Source organism: Halictus rubicundus, chromosome 12, assembly GCF_050948215.1.
Source record: "Halictus rubicundus isolate RS-2024b chromosome 12, iyHalRubi1_principal, whole genome shotgun sequence".
Taxonomy (NCBI): Eukaryota; Metazoa; Arthropoda; class Insecta; order Hymenoptera; family Halictidae; genus Halictus; species Halictus rubicundus.
The window spans coordinates 11,087,231-11,105,665 of record NC_135160.1 but is presented as its reverse complement, the minus strand read 5'-3'; the positions used below and the strand labels follow the sequence as shown (position 1 = coordinate 11,105,665).

Sequence of the window (18,435 nt, the reverse complement as noted above, 5' to 3'; positions counted from 1 at the left end):
AAGATGAATGAATTCTCCGCGACGATTGGCGATGCAGGAAAGTTTAAGGCATACACAGATTTAAAATTTGATTATTAACAAATGAGGCGCGAATACCTTAATGGCAGTCTTTCATGAACATTTACAATACTTTTGGAAACAATCATTGACAATTAAAGCAATTTTTTTACAACCGAAAAGCATCCGAAGGTCACTAACCAACTCGTGTTGTATTAAGTTGGTACTCGGCTTTGTTATGACCGAGGATGTGTTTCGAAAAAGTAATGTCAGTTCAACGACTATGGCGGAGTGGTTGCAGTCAAGTATCGTTCGTCTTGGCGAATTAAATTCTATAGAAGAGAAAAAGGATGTTTTGGCGGAGATCAAAATCAGATTGGGAAGTTTGAATAACAGAGAATCCGAACAGGTCGCTCGAAGTCTCGATTATGGCCAATTGTTTACTCAATTAACCTCGGACGATAGGTACAATGACGCCGCTAAATTTTTATAATTACAATAGTCAATGTCTCTCTACCTTTTTATTTTCAGAGAATTTGTGAATGAAATATGCGACATTTTAAAGACACTGTTCACCTTGTCGGAGCCTGGAGACGTACACGAAAGATACGTGACTCACATGTCTCGATTGATAACTCATTCCGATGCCGTGGTCAGGTCGCTGATATTACATGAAATATTGTGTGTCGTGTCCAATCCTCGGTTGCTGCCACTGTTGCTTACGGATACATCTTTATTACTAGCCGTTATAGATAGAATCGCGGATGACAATTTGACAGTAGCTAAATGTGCAATGCGTATAATGAAGGAAATTGGCAAAAATGCGAACGAAGCGCAAATAAAACACACCTTCGAATTATTAAAGAATTATACTAAATCGCTAGACAAAGACGACACCATTTGTTTTCGTATCTACGAAGTTGTAGTGGATATAGCAAAGGCTTCGAAACAGGGACTAGATGCTGCCGTACAATCAGGATTCTTAAACACTCTATTCGACACTCTGGAAAGCGAGGATATATTACTTCAAGTAAACGCATTAGAGGTGTTGACGCAACTGGCACTAACGGAAGATGGATTGAGCTATCTGGAGCAGCAAGACGTACTGAGGAAGCTTGTACAGAAGATAGCTCAAGCCAACGAGAATCCACTGTCGAATCTGTTGATTCCAGGATTGATGAAGTTTTTTGGAAATGTCGCGCGTCATTGGCCTAACGAAATTTTCTCAAAATACCCAGTTGTAGTGTCTTCGTTGTTCGAGGTGATAGAGAGCGGGGACCAAGCTCTTCTCGGCGTTGCATTGGACACGCTCGGACACGTTTCTGTAAGCGCAGAGGGTAAATACGCTTTACAAGCTCTGGGAGATGCAATGCCATGCGCACTCAAGAAAATTTCGGAAGTTATACAGAGAATGCCCACAGCGTTAAGAATCCGTGGATTAGAAAATTTAGCCCTCGTACTGGATGTGAAGAAGGCGGAGCAAGACAACAGAATTCTGTCGTTAACGAAGTCATGGTTCGACTGCCTTTGCGACGAACCGCTGGGTATGATCGTAGGAATATGCAGACAACCGTTCGCTGATATCAGACAAGCAGGGTTGGAAGTGCTAGCGGTTGTAGCGGCGCAAACCTGGGGTCAGGAGTACATATCTGTTTTTCCGGGTCTAGTCGAGTTCTTGCTAGACAGAAACGTCGAGAGCTTCAAGGAGTGCAAGGAAGCGAAATACGAAGTGGTTAGACAACTGTCCCAGGCCGAGTCGAACATATTCGACGCGAGCACCATGCAGAAGTTTGTAGAATTCGTGAACCAAGGACCACACCATGTTGAAATCATCACCGAAGTGGCAACGGATGGTGCCCAATAAAGCGGTGTTACTTTTTTCATCTTGTTATTTCGTTGGGCCAGCGTTCACAAAAGTTGAGAAGCTCTTCGATGAACTTTTTATGAGAAAATATATATTCCTCTGTCTCAAATTATTTTTGAAACTTTCAATTGCGACAATTGAAAACGTTTTTTCGATACGTGTACCGTAATATAAGACAGAGGAAGCATGTATTTATTAATTATACATACTATACGAACGAGAGAATGTATTTTTTTTTTGGGAGGTGAGAGTGAACGAACATACAAAGACAAATAATTTATTTTATATGTAACAGTACATACGAAAAGTTAAGACTAACATAGTTTTGCGACAATGCAAATAAGTTCGAGCGACTCACTCTCTCTCTCTCTCTCTCTCTCTCTCTCTCTCTCTCTCTCTCTCTCTCTCTCTCTCTCTCTCTCTCTCACTCTTTCTCTCACTCTTTCTTTCTTTCTCTCATCGAGTTTGTAAACTCTTCCTCGTTGTTCCCGCATCTGTTCGCGAGATCTTTTTTCTTTACATCAGTTACAATTAATTACAATAAAGATGTGTATAAATAATTTTACCAGATGTGTGTGTGTGTATTTTGTTTAAAAGCTACGATATCACTGCCTTATTGTATGCGTTTCCGTTTCTTCGGAGAAAGTATCTTCAGCATGCTCACTATAGGAGCCTCGAAGGATAACGATATAATAAAGGCCAGCACGTAGGATAGCACCATTTGTCCAAGAAATGTGATCGCCTGTAACATAACCAGTCCACTTTATGATTTTTTTTTCTCTCTCGAAAGGTAGCGGGTAGCACCGTTAATACTATTCTGTTTTTCTCTACAAGCATACCATAGTGTAGTTCCCTAAGTGAAACGGCGAGTCCAAGTTCAAAGCTGTTAGCCGGATCACGAGCGGATGTATCAAGTATGCGCAGTATGTTATTCTGCTGACTGGGTACAGGATCGGTGCCGACAGGATACTGTTAACATACCCTGTAAACATTGGATCGGTTACTTTCCGCGATTCCAAACAACGTTGATGAGCCGTTGATACCTCTGTACCAGAAGACTTCGATCATATATTTTCCTTTCGACGCGCTTGCCAGAAAAATCATAAAATTTCGGAACTCGAAGTAAGTAATTTGAATCGATGTTACACGGTAATTCGATAAAAGTAAAACAGTCTCGGGAATATTTTATTTTAGACGACCGAATAAGGCCTGAGCTCGCTAAGAATCGAGAGTAGGGCAGTAGAAGTTGGCACAGTTTGCGATTCCGACAAGTAAAAGCAAAGAAATCGGGACCAAGTTTTCAGGAACGATTAGGACACTCTGTGGATGAAATCTCGGTGCTTAGAGCATAAACGGTTTACCTCCGTAACCCGTGCTGCACGCGATTACGATCCACGACAAGCCGAGCGCCCAGATGCTGTGGCTCAACGAGGAATAAGCGGCGGCCATTAGGGGGCTGAGGTCTGCTTCGTACAAGCCGTAAAGCAAGCTGAGGAGACTGGCCGAGGAGAGGAGCCAGCCCACGCAGATGGTCGTCTGTAAAAGCATCACAGTTCAAACCGGTGGTTCCCGAGTTTCGCGGGGGGAGGGTGCTGATCGTTTACCTTGGTCATCTTTATTTTGCAATCAGTCTTGAACAGGAAGTAGCCCATCGACATGCCTATCAGATAAGGTCCCAGTCTGGTCCACGGTTTGTCGTAGATCTTGTCGAAGAGCGCTAGAGGATCGTCGGAGCTCGGCATATGGTTGTTCACCAGGGCAATGTAGCCGGTGGTCAGCCAGGAGCTGAGCAGCAAAGTAGTGAGCGCGAACGTTGCGATTTTGAAGTGGTTCGTCGCCAGGACCAGTATCACTGCTCCGACGATGTAAAACTGAGTGTCGTCCGCGACGTACCAACTCCAGATCATGCACTGGAAAGAACCAAGGGATTAAGGACCGTCCAATGGCGGAATATCTGACAGAGTATTTCGAAAGAGTCGCGCCAAGCGTCGAAGGTAGAAAGAAATGTAACCGGTCAAGGTGACCTTGTCGACGACCTTGCTCGGTCACGATCGGAGTTCTATCTACGACGCCTGGGGGGCGTGGCAAGGAGCGCGAGAAAGAAAGAACGGAAGGAAGAGAGAGAAAGAGAGAGAAGGCGCGCCCTTCGACCTGTCGGAGCGCGCGCCGATCCTCGAGAACGACGAGATAGGACTCACCATTTGGTCGACCGGGAACAAGGTATTGATATAAAGTAAGTTCCTCCACCAATAATTCGGACAGTTATAATGATCCGCGGATGGCGGCTCGAACACCGAATTCGAGTGGAACCATTTCATCGCGATCTGAACCACTCCCAGCACGTACATGTACGTGGCGGTCAGCCTAAAGAATCGGTACATCAGCAGCCCGATAAATTTCAGGCTGCCGGATACGAAACCCCGTGTACCCTGGGTGAGCGTCTTCAGGTCGCCCTTCGCGTTCGTACGGAAGAACAGGAAGCTGACCAGCAGCCCGCCCATGAAGAAGAACGTGTCTACGCTGAACGCGCCGTTCGTGATCGTCTGGAATAAGAATTTCCTCTCGACGACCTTCCGGTACTCCATGTTGTCGGCATACTTGAACGCGGTGATGCAGGTGTGCCCGAGGATCACCCACGCCATCGATATCACACGGAGGCCGTGGATCGTGCTGATCGTGTCCCCGCCGACTTTCCCGTCGCAGATGATCTTCACGTTCGCGGGAACCGAGAAGGACAGTAGCAGCTCCTCGATCACGCCTGCGAAACAAATTCGAGACCAGATTCCTCTGTCTTGTTCATCCTCCACTTGTCTCTCCACCGAGCTAATTGTCTCGAGGGACTCGCTACTCACTGAATTTGTACACCTCCGGCGTACTCGACCGTAGACTACCCTCGTGATCGTTGTTATTATTAACCGGTAACGGTTGGGGAGCGCCAATGATAGCTTCAGCCGCTGGAACAGGAAGGTAGACCTTACCTTGAAAAGCTACGGAATAACATAATAAAAGTGTGTCACTGTCTTTGCTACTGTCCCAGTCTTGTGATAGTCTGTAAGTGTTAGTGTATCATCCTTCGTTCGCGAGCCAGAAGGGAACTCATCGCTGCGTTGCGCTCGAGTATGCATTATCGAGACGGAGAAAGAGCGAGAGAAAGAGACAGAGGAAGAGAGAGAGAGAGAGATAAAGAGAGAAAGTTAGATAGGGGACGGTGCGCGCGTGTCTTACCACTTAACGACTTTTGATTTCTGCCGGCTAGTTGCTCGAGCTTCGCGTGCCTCTCCAAGTCGTAGATCACGTTTCTTCGAGCGTATTTTCGCGTCACGTACACGTCGTATCCGGAACCGATCGCCATTAGCACGAAAACTCCGATGCTTATGCCCCTGTAAATGATTCTCGCTGTGTATCAAGATCCGCCGCGGTGTCCTTTCACCGTCGGACTCGTTCGCTTTCGAAGCCGACGGTAAAGCGGAATCTATTTGTCATTCGTACGCGGGCAAATATCCGCTGTCTAAAGTCTAATCGCGAGTAAATTAGGGCCGATTCGAAACGTACGTCAGCGCCCAGAACGTGGGGTCTTCGTACATATTGTACATGTCGTGCTGGTCCCGGACCTTCTCGATGATCGAGTGGTTCGCCGCGAGTTCGCTCGCGGCCAGCTTCGCTATCACCGGGACATCGGAGGCGGTGCACGAAAATGGTAGACACACACCCAGATAGATGGTCCTGGTCTGTAAAATAGACAACGTTGCGATTACTCGGTAGATTTCGCTCGAGGTTCTCCAGAATTAGGTGTAGGGCGTTCCCGTTGATTTACCACTGGAGACACGGTGGCGTTTATCGAAATCGTCATCATGTAGAAACCGAGCTTGTACGGCGGCTTGACGACCGTCGACTCGGTCCAAAGGTTGTTCCCGCTCAGGCCCGAATTCCTCTTGTGCGGTTCCGCGTTGAATTCCGCGGCTTCCTCCGTCCCGGCGTTCGCAACTTCCTTCATTTTCTTCACGTAATTCTCGTTGATGTAGGCGCACTCGGTCGAGGAACCGACGTAGTAAGAGTTTCCCCAGAAGAAGCTGTTGGTGTAACGGCCCGAGGCATCGTCCGCTGCAAGGCAAACATATTTCAATTGAATACCATACCGCTGATTAATCATACCGCGACAGTAGAACGGTCTGTTTTTAGTAAGGCTAGCTAGAGAGAGCTTTTTAACTGGTTTGTTTGAATTAGGTCTCGTGACAAGGTCCACGTGTTCGGGGGGAACCGAACGTATAATTAGAAAGAAAAACGAACGGTAATCAAGAATCTGGGGAAGTCGTTCGTACGATCGCTAGAACGAACACGCTGGCACGCGTGTGTGCATTGCCGCGGTGTTTTTATGGCGTTGGACGACTAGTCGTAACCAATGACCCACTTTGTCCGTCAAGACACTTTCCCTTCGACCGACCAGTGACCATTTCCGGATCTCTGTTCCGTCGAAATTCCGTCGAAAGCGAACAACCGTGTTACGAACCTTCCGCCAACGCGACGCCGACCAGAACGAAATTTCTGAATAGCTGATCGTCTCGATCGCAGCGTGCGGACAATTTTCGTCTCGCGCCGATCGAGATACTCCATCTGGATCGCGATCGGCAAGGTGGGCGTTCGTCGAAGATACGGCTCGGAGATTTTCCGAGGAACGTTCGCGCAGAATTTCGCGCCGGTTAATACATAATTTTCATTACCAACGGGGATTACAACACCCATCGAGAGAGTTCGAGTGTATCCCAGCGATTCTCCAGCGAGACTTTCTACTCGAGAAGAAAGTAATATTATCTAATCATGGTTGTGGCATGCCGAGCCTAGAGCCGCGCCGATCGGATTTCCACAGAGCAGACCGCGCGAGTACGTGTTGTACTCTAATCATGGGCCCCCGTTGCGTTAACGATAAATTGCGGTTACGGGATAGAATTGCATCGTCATCGTTTCACGCAAAACCGTCCAGATTTCCATCGAGACGTTTCGTAACCGGCTTCCGGCGACGCGTCACCTCATTGGGCTGGAGCAATGTCATCGGTGAAATCTCTCCTTCCTTCTCGGAAAGGATCGGTGTCTCCTTGTCGGTCACGATCCTTTCCTCCCGCGGGTCCAAAGATCATTCGAACGCGGTCCGTTTTGTCGGAATTTTTCAGCGATGACGTTTCTCGGTGAACGGATTGCAGGATATATTAGCCCTTAGCACTCGAGTGGTGACTCTGAAGCACCACTAGAAATTGTTGTGACATTATTTCAATGAAATTACAAAAAATATTACAAAATATTTGTTACATTACAAAATTTGTATTTAATAGATCACTGAACATTTAAATATTATATGTGGAAATCGGATCAGTTTCGTATGAATGAAATTGAAAATATTCCAAGACGGAAGAAAAATTTAGTTTTAGAATGAAAATAGCGCCGAGTGCATAGGGTTAGGGGGAGCCATAAGTAATCAATTATTTTGAAATCTAAAACAAACTTTGTAGTAAATTCAAGTTTTTATATAATCTCCATCATTATCAAGGACAGTTTGCCATCTTCCCTGCAAATTTTCAATCCCCCTCTTATAGAAATCGAGGGTTCGTGAAGCAAAATATAACTCACGGTGTCTCCTTGCATCTTTTACAGAAGTAAATGTTTTATTTCTTAACATTAGATTTACGGAGCACTAAAAGTGGCCAGTTTGGATTATTTTATAAAAATACCAAGAATATACTCAGCCAGATTTTTAGCAGGCTTTTACTATAATATATGTTCCAAGGAATAAACGTGTTAAATACATTTCCTATGAATGCATTTTTCCAATCACAATAATTGTAAACTAAAGAACATAAAACCCGTCATTTTGACGGGTCCCGTAAATCTAGTGTTAAGTAATGCTCCAGAGGTCTGGAAAGATGATAGTCAGAGGGAGCAATATCCGGTGAGTACGTTGTACGAGTGAATTTGCAGTATTACACCTTTTCTGTGGACTAAAGGTGCCCTCTTTTTCAATAGTTCTGAATACAGCCGTTGTAAGTGCTGACAATACAACTCAGCAGTGACTGTTTCTCCAGGTTTCAACGACTCAGAGTGAATTATGCCAGGACAGTCTCACCAAATGCACAGTAACACCTTTCTAAGTGATAAGCTAGATTTAGGGGTTGACATTGCGGTTTGATTTGCAGAAAGCCATTGCTTGGGACGCTTTATGTTATCATAATCCATTTTTCATCTCCGGTAACGATTCTGCTAAGAAATGGATCTCTACGAAATCTGGATAGCAATCAAGTGCAAATTGATCGACGAATATTCTTGTTGGTCTCAGATAATTGACGCGGTACCCATATTCCTTGCCTATATGCCGTTCCCATTTCGTGTAGGTGCCTTTGTATAGTTGACCATGTGGGCCCAAGGCTTCTCGATAATTCTTGTATACTTAATTTTGGACCAGCTTCCACTAGAGATTTTAGGGTGTCATCATCAAACTCAACTGGTCGTCGAGGCCTGTCAGAGTGATCATAACCACGAGCAGCAAACCTTCTGAATCAACGTTGACCCTTGTTGACCTTCAATACATCTCCATAAACATCGCAAATTTTCTTTGTTGTTACCGTTGCATTAAATCCCGCGTGAAAATGAAAAAGTGTGCAATGACGAATATGATCCTCGGAAGGTACGGACGCCGCCATTTTATTACAGGGTTTACGAAACGAAACACAGCCGACTCGTGCCAAATTCGTTGAACCCGAGAACGGGGAGAAACTAATTGCCGATTCCGTGCGCAGGGAATCGGTGCTCGCGCGTCGAAATTAGAATGACAATGGGTCCCGACTTGTTCGCAGGTCTTCGCGTGCACCTGCTCAAAGTCAAGTTCGATCGTCGCACGTGACTCTCGTGTCGTTTGCTCCTCGATTCGACGGAGAACGCCCCGCCAGCTCGCGCGCTCGCGATCTAATTTCGCTGTAACCGGGTCTTTGCTCGCCGAGAAGGTTGAGCAACGAGGATACGTTTTCCCCGCGGGCACTCTGTTCAGCCTTCGAATAGCATCAAGGTTCGTAGCCCGCCGCTCAAGGAAAACAGGCGATCGATCTCCGGCAACATTGGGGGCTCTTTCTTTTTCCCGTGGTTCGATGTTTTCGCGGACGACTGGCCGGAAAAGAATTCGATGGTCTCCGGCGACCGGTTCGCACGGAGGTCTGCCGATTAGAGCGTTGCTCCCATGGTCGAGGTTCCCTCGGCAAAGTTCAAGGGCTATCGCGATCGACGTTGCTCGAAAAAGAAACGTTCGGCCACGGTACGCTGGCCGCCGTACTTTGTTTGCCGAACGACGGAAAGTATAGGTCGCGCGAAAGTCCTATAAATAGGGTGTAATTCCAGCTGGTCTTGCCGATCGTGCTGCGGGACCGATCTCCGTGCGCCATGCAGCCGTAAAGTAGGTTAATTTCGCGTTTACCGGTCGCGGTCTGCTCTAAACGATCGCTTTCCTTCGACGTATTGTAGTTCGTTGACCGTGACAACGGGATCTATTGCCGAGCGATCGAACGTGCCGAACGGCGTGTTCCGGATGGCCGCAGGGAAAGTAATTCGGAAAGAGAAAGGCTCTCCTTTTTCTGGATGGACGATCGTGTTGCAATATCGGCTCGGCCAGCGAAGACGAGTTAACTCGTCGGCCGTGTTTCACTTTCGATGGAACCCAGATTCTCTGGAATCACGATCGCATCGTCTGAATCGGTGGTTCTTAACCTCGGGTGCGTACACCCTTGGGTGTGCGAGAGAAGTTTCGATGGGAAATTTATTTTTCAATAAATAAATGATCTTGCGATAGACGTAATTCTCTAAATAAAGAAATATAGACACATTTTTCAAGGGGGGAAAACCACTGGTCTAAATCAACACGGGCCACGGGATTCCCTTTTCTGCACGATCCTCCGAGGGCGCGTGGTTTCGTTGCTCTCGATTTCAACGGAGTCGGACAGTGGCCTCGCTGGCCTGGAACTCCCCTAAAAATTTCGCTCCGAAAATCACAACGACTTTGACTCTTCTGTTTTCAATAGAATAATCGGACCCTAGTCTTTGACAAGGATTCATTCGAGCGTCCTTTGCAATCTACCAACAATAAGTACTCTAAGTAGGCGTGGTTTCCCCCCACGGGGCGTTCCTTTCCGGCCCTTCTAGAGTTTCCACGGTTTTTCCTCGTAGGTGGGTTTACGGCCGCCGATTACGCGGGGACATTGCGTTTTCAAGATGCTTAGGTGTGCCCATGCGCGATTCCTCGATCGGTTCGTCATGTTCGTTCGAAGTATTAATAGAGCCGCGGCGAAACCGTGACGCGAGGATGTCTTTTAACCGATTCGTTGCGTAAGCGAGCCGCGCGAGCGTTACGCGGCTTTTAGGTAAGAGAAGAAAGGAAAACAAGAAAAATTATAACGCGCGCACGACTTTTCCGCTTCGAACGGAATGCAAGACGAGCGGCGGGCACGCCCGACGCATTGTCCTGTCGCGGCACGATTTCATGACGGTTGCGACAATACGATCATTACGTTTCGTTTCGATAGCTGTCCCATAATCGGCGATCGGTCAACGATAACGTCGAGAACGGGGTTGCGTTTCCTCGCGTTTCCTAACCGATATCGGCCGATTTGCCAAGCCGAATTAATTACGGTCCTTGGCCAGCCCAGCCACGCCGTCTGAATCGTAAAAGACCACGCTGGACTCGCCGATAAGTGTCCCGTGCGCGCGATGTTGGAAAATCGTTCAGGTGTCGGCTTCTAATCTCGGTTAAACGGAACAGTTTGATCTTGTAGGATCAAAAGAAGAGGCTTCTCGCGTTAAGAAAAGGGCCCTCTCGGACGCGAAACGGATAATTGATGTTAATAGAGTCTCTATGATTGTAGGCATCGGAATTACCGGGTCGGTTACTTAACCATTTCCTGGTGTCGCAATTTTTACGCTCGGTAATATATTTTGGCGGTTGCATAAGGAGAGCGTATGTCGGTGCAATCGCGCGCCAATGCTTTCTATTCTTCGCTAGGCTGTTACCCGACGAGAGCCGACAATTCACATCGTCGTCGACATCGTTTCGGGGAAGGTTTCCGTAGATTCCCGATAAGGTAGAGTGACCAGGTTACCGACAAAAATAGCCGAAAAATGGTTTCACGTGCCTCAACTTTTCGTCCTAATATGAGAATTTTTTTGCGCCGGGAAAGGGCTCGTTCGAAAGACCAAGGTTCAATCTAGTGCACCCTGGTCAGGAGCTGATGAGATTATGCGGATATTTGCTAATATAAGCGTTAGAAGTAGGCCAAAAATTGAGCCAAGACTCCGTAGATTCGCGATAAGGTAGAGTGACCAGGTTACCGACAAAAATAGGCGCAAAATGGTTTCACGTGCCTCAACTTTTCGTCCTTATACGAGGATATTTTTCGCCGGGAAAGGGCTCGTTCGAAAGAGGAAGGTTCAATCTAACGCGCGCTGGTCACGAGATGGCGAGATCATGCAAACATTTGGTAACATAAGCGTTAGAATAAGGTAACATTCCGCGTGCCGTGGAATCCAAGCGTTTTTACGCCATTGGACGAGTTTTCTGGATGATATCGAGAGCAACGCGCGCTAGAAAATATCTCCAGTTATGAATTGAGCTATACTTTGTCTTGATTCTCTGCGAAATAAAGCCGAAAACTTGAAGCACGTTTCTGGGCGTCAGAATTCATAATATCGATAACACAGAGCGAAAAATGTGACAAGTTTAGTCACAGACTTAAGCCCCATCGGATCAACATCAAGACGAATCTTTAGTCAGTGGCTGAAGTCTGTGAACGGAAATTATACAACAATTACCGACCTGCTGACTCTGCAAAAGTCACGTGACTACCCTTGGCCCTTAACACTAGGTTTACGGAGCATTAAAAGTAAGTATTTTACATTACTTTATAAAAATAAGAAGAATGTGTCTATCCAAGTTTTCAGCCATTTTTTAAATAATCGGTGCAATCGGTGCGAACAGTTTTTATTTTGCAGAGAAACCCGCAGTCGAATTATTTCTGGTCTTGCCGCTACCTGTCTGTCTTGAAATTCGCATCACCGGAGTCTATATTTAGATATAAAAATTCATTCACAGCTCCTGCAAGCAATCGATTAATTTTTGGTATAGTGGACCGAATAATCGGTGAATTCGCGGGGAAAAAGGGCTACATTCCCATCTCGCCCTGTTACGGAGGGGACCAGAACTGTGAAAGGGAGGTGTGTAGGTACACGCTCTACGATAGGCTGTACGAAAAAGTCACGTGACTATCCCGGGCCATTAACGCTGATCCTTGTCGGATTTTCAGGAGGCTGTTGACGCTGATGCGCGTGGATTCAGCTCGGCCGTTCAAGTTTACGTCGATGGAAACCTGTTCGCGCGGGTGAAACACGTAGAAAGTACATCACGGGATATCTTGCTTACATAATACCACGCCGAGGCCCGTTACATTAATCAGACGAGAGAACAGATCGAACACAACCGCCTCGCTTCGGCATGGCGGGTGCAGAGGGTGTTCTAAAACGCGTTGCGCAACTCCTGAGGGTTCGAATTCCTCGGCCGAACACGCCGGTAAACAAGCCAGGCTATTTCTCGGAACGGGTTTCGGTTTTCGAAATGATCGAGCTCGAGGAATGCCGCCAGCCGAATAAGGATCCACAAAAATTGTCCAGCAATTGTTACATACTCGTCTGATTCTGTATTCCTGTTTCAGACCTGCAGCTGCAACGTGCCACGCCGAAAAAAGCCTAAAGGACCACCGGTTAAAGAACTAAAGGTATATCATCCGAAATGAACGATCGTTCACCGAACCGGTTCGTGTCGAACATTTTTTGAAAAAAGAATATACTCCTGGGGATTCTGTATTCTGTTTCAGGCAAGAAACCATGTCGTGCGACACGAAACGATCCATAGATCGCCGGGGAATCGACGAGGGTCGGCAATCTCGTGAGCAGAGTGCTGGGACGCGATCTAGGAAGTCTACGGGATCGCGGGTTCCGCCAATAGCGGGTTATATCACTGTCGTTAACGAGAAAAACAGATGCAAAAGGATCAGGATTATTCAAGAAAAGTCGGGTTACGTGAAAGTTACGCTCGCAAGCCCGGCTTACACGTAATCCTTTCTCCCGGGGCCGCAGCCGCAGCCGGGGCCTCGATTTTTTTTTTCTTTTTGTACTTGGCGTGACGTAATTTCGATCACTGTGGCGGTTTCTCTGGTAGGCCGGTGCGGTTCCTCCGCACGCGTGACTCTTCCTTAAACTTTCTAACGCCTGCCCGTTGCATTCGCTGAACGTTGGACGCTGACGCTGCAGATACTGACGGAAGTGGTCGACGGGCACCTCGTGCTCAATCATTACCAGGCCCGTTCTCGATGATTGAATTGCGGTCTCGAACATTTTTCAATTTCTCCCGGTGACTTCCTTTCACTCGGTTCGAGCATCGTTAGCAACCGATTAGTAGGCTGCGCGTTTTCTGCGTTTACGAGGCCGGATTTTCTTGGTTTCGATTCATTAAACCCCGTCCGACACGGCTATAATATCGGCGTGCTTCGCCCGGGGGCGTAATGCCGAACGAAAGAATCGGAAAACGGAAGAAATAGCTGCGTCATGTTCGGCCGAAGCTGTTGTCGATGTGAAATTTCAACGCGCGACCATAGTTACCGGTGGTATCGGGTTACGGGCATTAAGATGAAAGATGCTGTTTTGTCGAACTGCCGCTTTTTGCGATCGTGCCGGACGAATTGCTGTTTTGCAGAAAGGTCCGCGACTCGACGCGACTCGTATCGTATCGCTCGAGGATCTATTACGATCGCTTCCTCGTTCGATTAGTTTCTTTGACGCGGACCTTTCACCGATCTGCAACGACTTCTCGGCGTCAGGTTCGCAGACCGCGAGTTAAACGGCGAATTAAAGCCGAACCGGAAACGAGTGATTGATGCGCGCGCGCGCGCTGGGCCCGCCGAGAAGAACAACCCACAACAGAAGATCCCACAACGTCCGACGCGACGCGTCGCGGCGAGAGCAGCTTTTCAAATGTCATATAACGGTATAATCCTCTCTTAGGCATCGCGTGGCACGAACCTTTCACCTTCCCCCGCGCGCAATTGTACAAATTTGAGCTCCCTGCGATGATAATGGAGCGGGCGGCACGGCACAAGCGGCGGAGGAGAAAGTCGACGAATTTCGCCGCCGCGAAACGACTTTTCCGCTCGGAAATTGGGAGGAGCTCGCCGAGTCGTCGTGACGAGCGTTCGTCGCCGCGATTCTCGGCTCCCGACCGGAAATAATAAACATTAGCGGATAATGGAGTCCTCGCAAAATCCTACGCCGGGAATTAAACGCGAGCCGGAACTTTCTACGATTATTCCGCGTCGGACCACCGTCTAAACTCGGGATAATGAGATCCTCTTTTCCTCGGTAGAAAAGCGGCCGTCGCTCGTTATCCTCGCGTTTAGGCGAACAGAGCTCTCCAACGGAGAGATTTCGTTCTTTCCGAGTCAGCCGAAACCGTTCGTTCCTTTGGAAGATTTGAACCTCGTAACGGGATACATGTTGAAGGCGTTGTCCGAGGAACCAGTTTCCTTCGAACGCTATTTACGGACTCGAAAATTCGTAGACGCATCGAAAACAAATAGAACTTAAACACGTGCGGTTATTACGGGAGACAATACGTAATTACCTAGAATCTTTCGTGTAGTCTGAATTCTTAATCAACGGATACAGTCTGTAAAAAAAAACGATGCTGCGAAAATTGCGCAATGTTCCTCGGCTCGAGCTCGCGCGGCTACAAATTGATAAATACGGCATAGCACTATGGCTTATTAATAGCGTAGGATTTTAGGAAACAGAGGGAACCGCGACCTCGAGATTCGTAGGTGATCAGCTCCGGAGATCAGCCACGGAATCTATCTATTTTCCTAATCTCCATACTTGTTTGGTCCGGACGGTCCTGCGATCCTATAATAGCTACACGTATCCATTAACATCCTAATCGCGAATAGGTGTTTGGCAGTGGTACGTCACGGTTCTTGACACGTTTCTCCACGAGAGTACATAGAATAGAATTAATTTTTGATCGTGCGCAACGCTCGAATCGCGGGACGACTGCGCAACTTATCCCCGCGCGTAAACGTTCATTTCCGATAGTTGTCTCGAGAGATAATAATCTCTGGCAGCGAAGTATATTTTCCATATTTTATAGGCGGCAGCGTTACGACAAGCCCGCCCCCTTAATCTTTCTATGGTGATTCGTTTCAACTAACTGCTTCGCCTTGGTCGTTCGCCTTGGCAACGTGATTTTTCGATTGTACACCGTGTTTCGCCTAATCGCGAGCCGGACCGAGCACTTCCTCTGCGAACCGTCCGTGTGGTGCGACCGATCGACAGGGCAAAACCAGTTGCGAACCGCTGCGAACGCCGGTTTTCGACGATAGCACGCGAATTCGAAGTTCAACGAGGGAAACGAGCCATGACTGTTGCTCCCTTTTTTTTCTCTCTTTTCTTAGGCTCGTTTTCATCGTCGATCGATGAAATACCGATTCGCGTTAACTCGGTCGATCGATCTGCTTAATTGGCTTGCGCAATTCGCTTCGCGAAGCGATAAAGATCGGTCGGGATCGGCGATAGTTGTGAATACCAAAGTATCGCGAACGGTGGGGCAGCTATAAAAAGATCTAGGATCTAGAGTAATCGGCCGACACCGACGAAGAAGCAACCTGATTTCGACGGGAGTCGACGCAACAGAAACCTGAAAAACCTCTTGCCAAGGAAATCTGAAAAAGCGGTCGCCGCGCCGCCGATGCCGGAAACGCTCGCTTCGAACCTGATCGGTGCCGCGGTCGATCGCACTTCTCGATCGTCCTTATCCTCCTCGATCTCGCGGTCGCGCGGTCGTCTTGGCCGGACAAAGGCGAAGGGACGTCCGTGACCCACTTTGCCCTTTCACCGACGCCCAAGGCCCCGAAGGAACGCTTAACCCTTTTCGAACGGGAATCGTTTAGAATACCGCGAGATATTCTCTCCGGAGAACAAAGTCTGAAGAGAGAGAAATATGTAAAATGGAAGGCGCAACCCTGGAAAAAAAGAATTGGACATTGCACGGCTGTCGCAACCGATCCGATCGAGCGTCTCGATCGGACGATCCCTGGGAAAGTGTCTCGGAAAATCAGGCGACCCGAAGGAACGCTTAACCCTTTTCGAAGAGGAATCGTTTAGAATGCCGCAAGATATTCTCTCGGGAGAACAAAGTCACACCTGAATACTCGAAGAGAGAAAAATATGTAAAATGCAAGGCGCAACCCTGGAAAAAAAGAATTGGACATTGCACGGCTGTCGCAACCGATCCGGTCTCGATCGGACGATCCCTGCGAAAGTGTCTCGGAAAATCATTTCGACCCGAAGGAACGCTTAACCTTTTTCGAAGTAGAACCGTTTAGACTACCGCAAGCGTGATATTGAACAAAGTCTCCTGAATATTCGAGAAAAATATGTAAAACGCAAGGCGCAACCCTGGAAAAAAAGAATTGGACATTGCACGGCTGACGCAACCGATCCGGTCTCGATCGGACGATCCCTGCGAAAGTGTCTCGGAAAATCATTTCGACCCGAAGGAACGCTTAACCTTTGTAGCGTCCGGTCGCACGCACACAAAAGAGTCTTTCTTTCGTGCAAACGGCCAACGCAATTTACGACTCTCGTTCGACGAAGCTATTTTTGAGTGGACATTTTCCAGACCTAGTCGAAGTATGTTTATTAGAGTTTTGTCCCAAAGTCCTCAATAGCAAACTGAGACCGTCATAAATTAAGAGACGAACCGAAGGGCACTTGAAGCGGACCCAACGTTCTATCGACACTTGGGTCAAGCATGAGTGGCCCGGAGGAAAGTCCCATCATCTTCTCCGATCACCTCGCCGTTCCGAAAACAAACACGCCAAGGGCGGAAGGAACGGGGGTGAGACGAAGAAAGAACAGCTCTGATTGGAAGGACCCAAAGTGTGGGTTAGCCAATCAGGGTTGTTTAGGATTTTTACCAGGGCAAACGAAGGCGTTAAAATTAGGTTGTACAGGACTTTCGAAGAGTCAGTGAGAAGTCGTCGCGAGATACACTTCGCATAAAATTGTACAGTCGCGAACGATACCTGTATATATAGAGATTAAATTGAGTTCGCCAGCAAAGTTTAGTTCACGATAAATAGACCCTATCCACACCTTTTTCGAAGTAGAACCGTTTAGACTACCGCAAGCGTGATATTGAACAAAGTCTCCTGAATATTCGAGAAAAATATGTAAAACGCAAGGCGCAACCCTGGAAAAAAAGAATTGGACATTGCACGGCTGTCGCAACCGATCCGGTCTCGATCGGACGATCCCTTGGGAAAGTGTCTCGGAAAATCAAGCGACCCGTGTAACGGGATTAATCGATCGTGCATTGAACGTTGCGACGATGTCCAGCTGGATCGCTACCGAGGCGATCAACCGGCGGAGACTTTCGAAAAGACCGGAGGAAAACCGGCATTGACCGAGGGAGGAAACCCGTTGAAAGCGATTCGGTGTCGTGACTAGCCGCGGCGGCCGTCCATTGTGTCGCGAGAAGTGAAATTTCGCGAAGAAAGTAGGCAAACCGGGAGGATTCGCCGGGTGGAAGGCAGATGTTCCTTCTCCACTCTCGATTTCCTCGCTTATGAAACTGCTCGAACCGCTCGAATCGTTCGGTACCCGCATGAATCGATCCCTTGTCTTACCGGGCTTTCCCATTGCGAAACCGTTAAATACGCGGGTACTTTTCCCCGACGATCTCGCGTTGTTTTCGGTGGAAGACCGAAAGCATCAGCCATGTCCAGCGCAGACAATTATGTCCGTCCCTGCTCCGTAACTCGCGCGCTTTCTATTTGTGTAAGAAATATTTGTCCGGCAGACGCGTCCCGGCGGTTTCTCGGTGTTAAAACCGATTCGCTCGGTGTTAGACTACAATCGATTTTACCTTTCAGGGCCCATCCCTCGTGCCTCTTCAGTCCCTGGATGTACCTGGTGAGATCTTTCGCGCACTCCTCCTGCACGGGATACCGTCCCTCGGTCCAGTTGTTGGCAAGATGACGCACGTTGAAGATATCCAACTCCTCCGCAATGGTGGTCCAGTTGTTGTCTCGGATGTCCACGGGAATTCTCACCGAGTGTCCGGCGAGCAGCTCCTCAGCCGGATTCTGCGACACGTTCGAGGAGGACGTCGCGGAGGAGACGAACGCGAACGTAAACGCGAACAGAACCGGGATCCACGAGCGCTTCATTGTTCTAGGATACGTTTCCACTAATTATATATAGATATTATACGATACACCGTTCTAATCGAGTAGGCGGAGACTCGATCGATCTCAACTGGGCATGATCGACGATCTCGAGGAGTCGTTTCCGCTCTCGTTCAATAGTTAGAACCGCGACGATATATCACAGAAAAGGAGAACACGTCTTCGAGTTCCAGTTTCGCGTTCACTGTCATAGACCGGTCGAGATCACGTGAAGCTTTGCGATCGCATTCTCCGGGTGTTCCAAGGTGTTCCGTCGCG

General features: G+C 47.9%; 2 protein-coding genes across 2 annotated transcripts; one reads left to right on the top strand and one right to left on the bottom strand.

Annotated features, from left to right (window-relative positions):
- Positions 1–244: 244 nt before the first annotated feature.
- On the top strand, positions 245–2,431 carry LOC143360079 (26S proteasome non-ATPase regulatory subunit 5). The gene is made up of 2 exons (XM_076798640.1): positions 245–462; positions 529–2,431. Exons 1-2 carry the CDS (start codon positions 281–283, stop codon positions 1,859–1,861), a joined length of 1,515 nt encoding a protein of 504 aa, XP_076654755.1. The 5' UTR covers positions 245–280; the 3' UTR covers positions 1,862–2,431.
- Positions 2,432–2,463: 32 nt separating this feature from the next.
- LOC143359482 (nose resistant to fluoxetine protein 6-like) lies at positions 2,464–18,159 on the bottom strand. Its single transcript, XM_076797422.1, has 10 exons — positions 17,856–18,159; positions 5,676–5,962; positions 5,414–5,589; positions 5,087–5,241; positions 4,714–4,848; positions 4,060–4,619; positions 3,466–3,771; positions 3,223–3,397; positions 2,701–2,843; positions 2,464–2,603 (listed from the first exon to the last, which is right to left on the bottom strand). Exons 1-10 carry the CDS (start codon positions 18,157–18,159, stop codon positions 2,475–2,477), a joined length of 2,370 nt encoding a protein of 789 aa, XP_076653537.1. The 3' UTR covers positions 2,464–2,474.
- Positions 18,160–18,435: the final 276 nt, after the last annotated feature.

Excerpts from the sequence above, each read along its gene's own strand:
- LOC143359482 (XM_076797422.1), bottom strand. The coding sequence starts at position 18,159 with ATGAAGCGCTCGTGGATCCCGGTTCTGTTCGCGTTTACGTTCGCGTTC. Across the intron at positions 5,963-17,855 it reads CGAGGGATGGGCCCTGAAAG|CGGACGATGCCTCGGGCCGT; the intron begins GTAAAATCGATT and ends TTTGCCTTGCAG. Across the intron at positions 3,772-4,059 it reads TGTTCCCGGTCGACCAAATG|TGCATGATCTGGAGTTGGTA; the intron begins GTGAGTCCTATC and ends GGTTCTTTCCAG.
- LOC143360079 (XM_076798640.1), top strand. The coding sequence starts at position 281 with ATGGCGGAGTGGTTGCAGTCAAGTATCGTTCGTCTTGGCGAATTAAAT. Across the intron at positions 463-528 it reads CAATTAACCTCGGACGATAG|AGAATTTGTGAATGAAATAT; the intron begins GTACAATGACGC and ends TTTTATTTTCAG.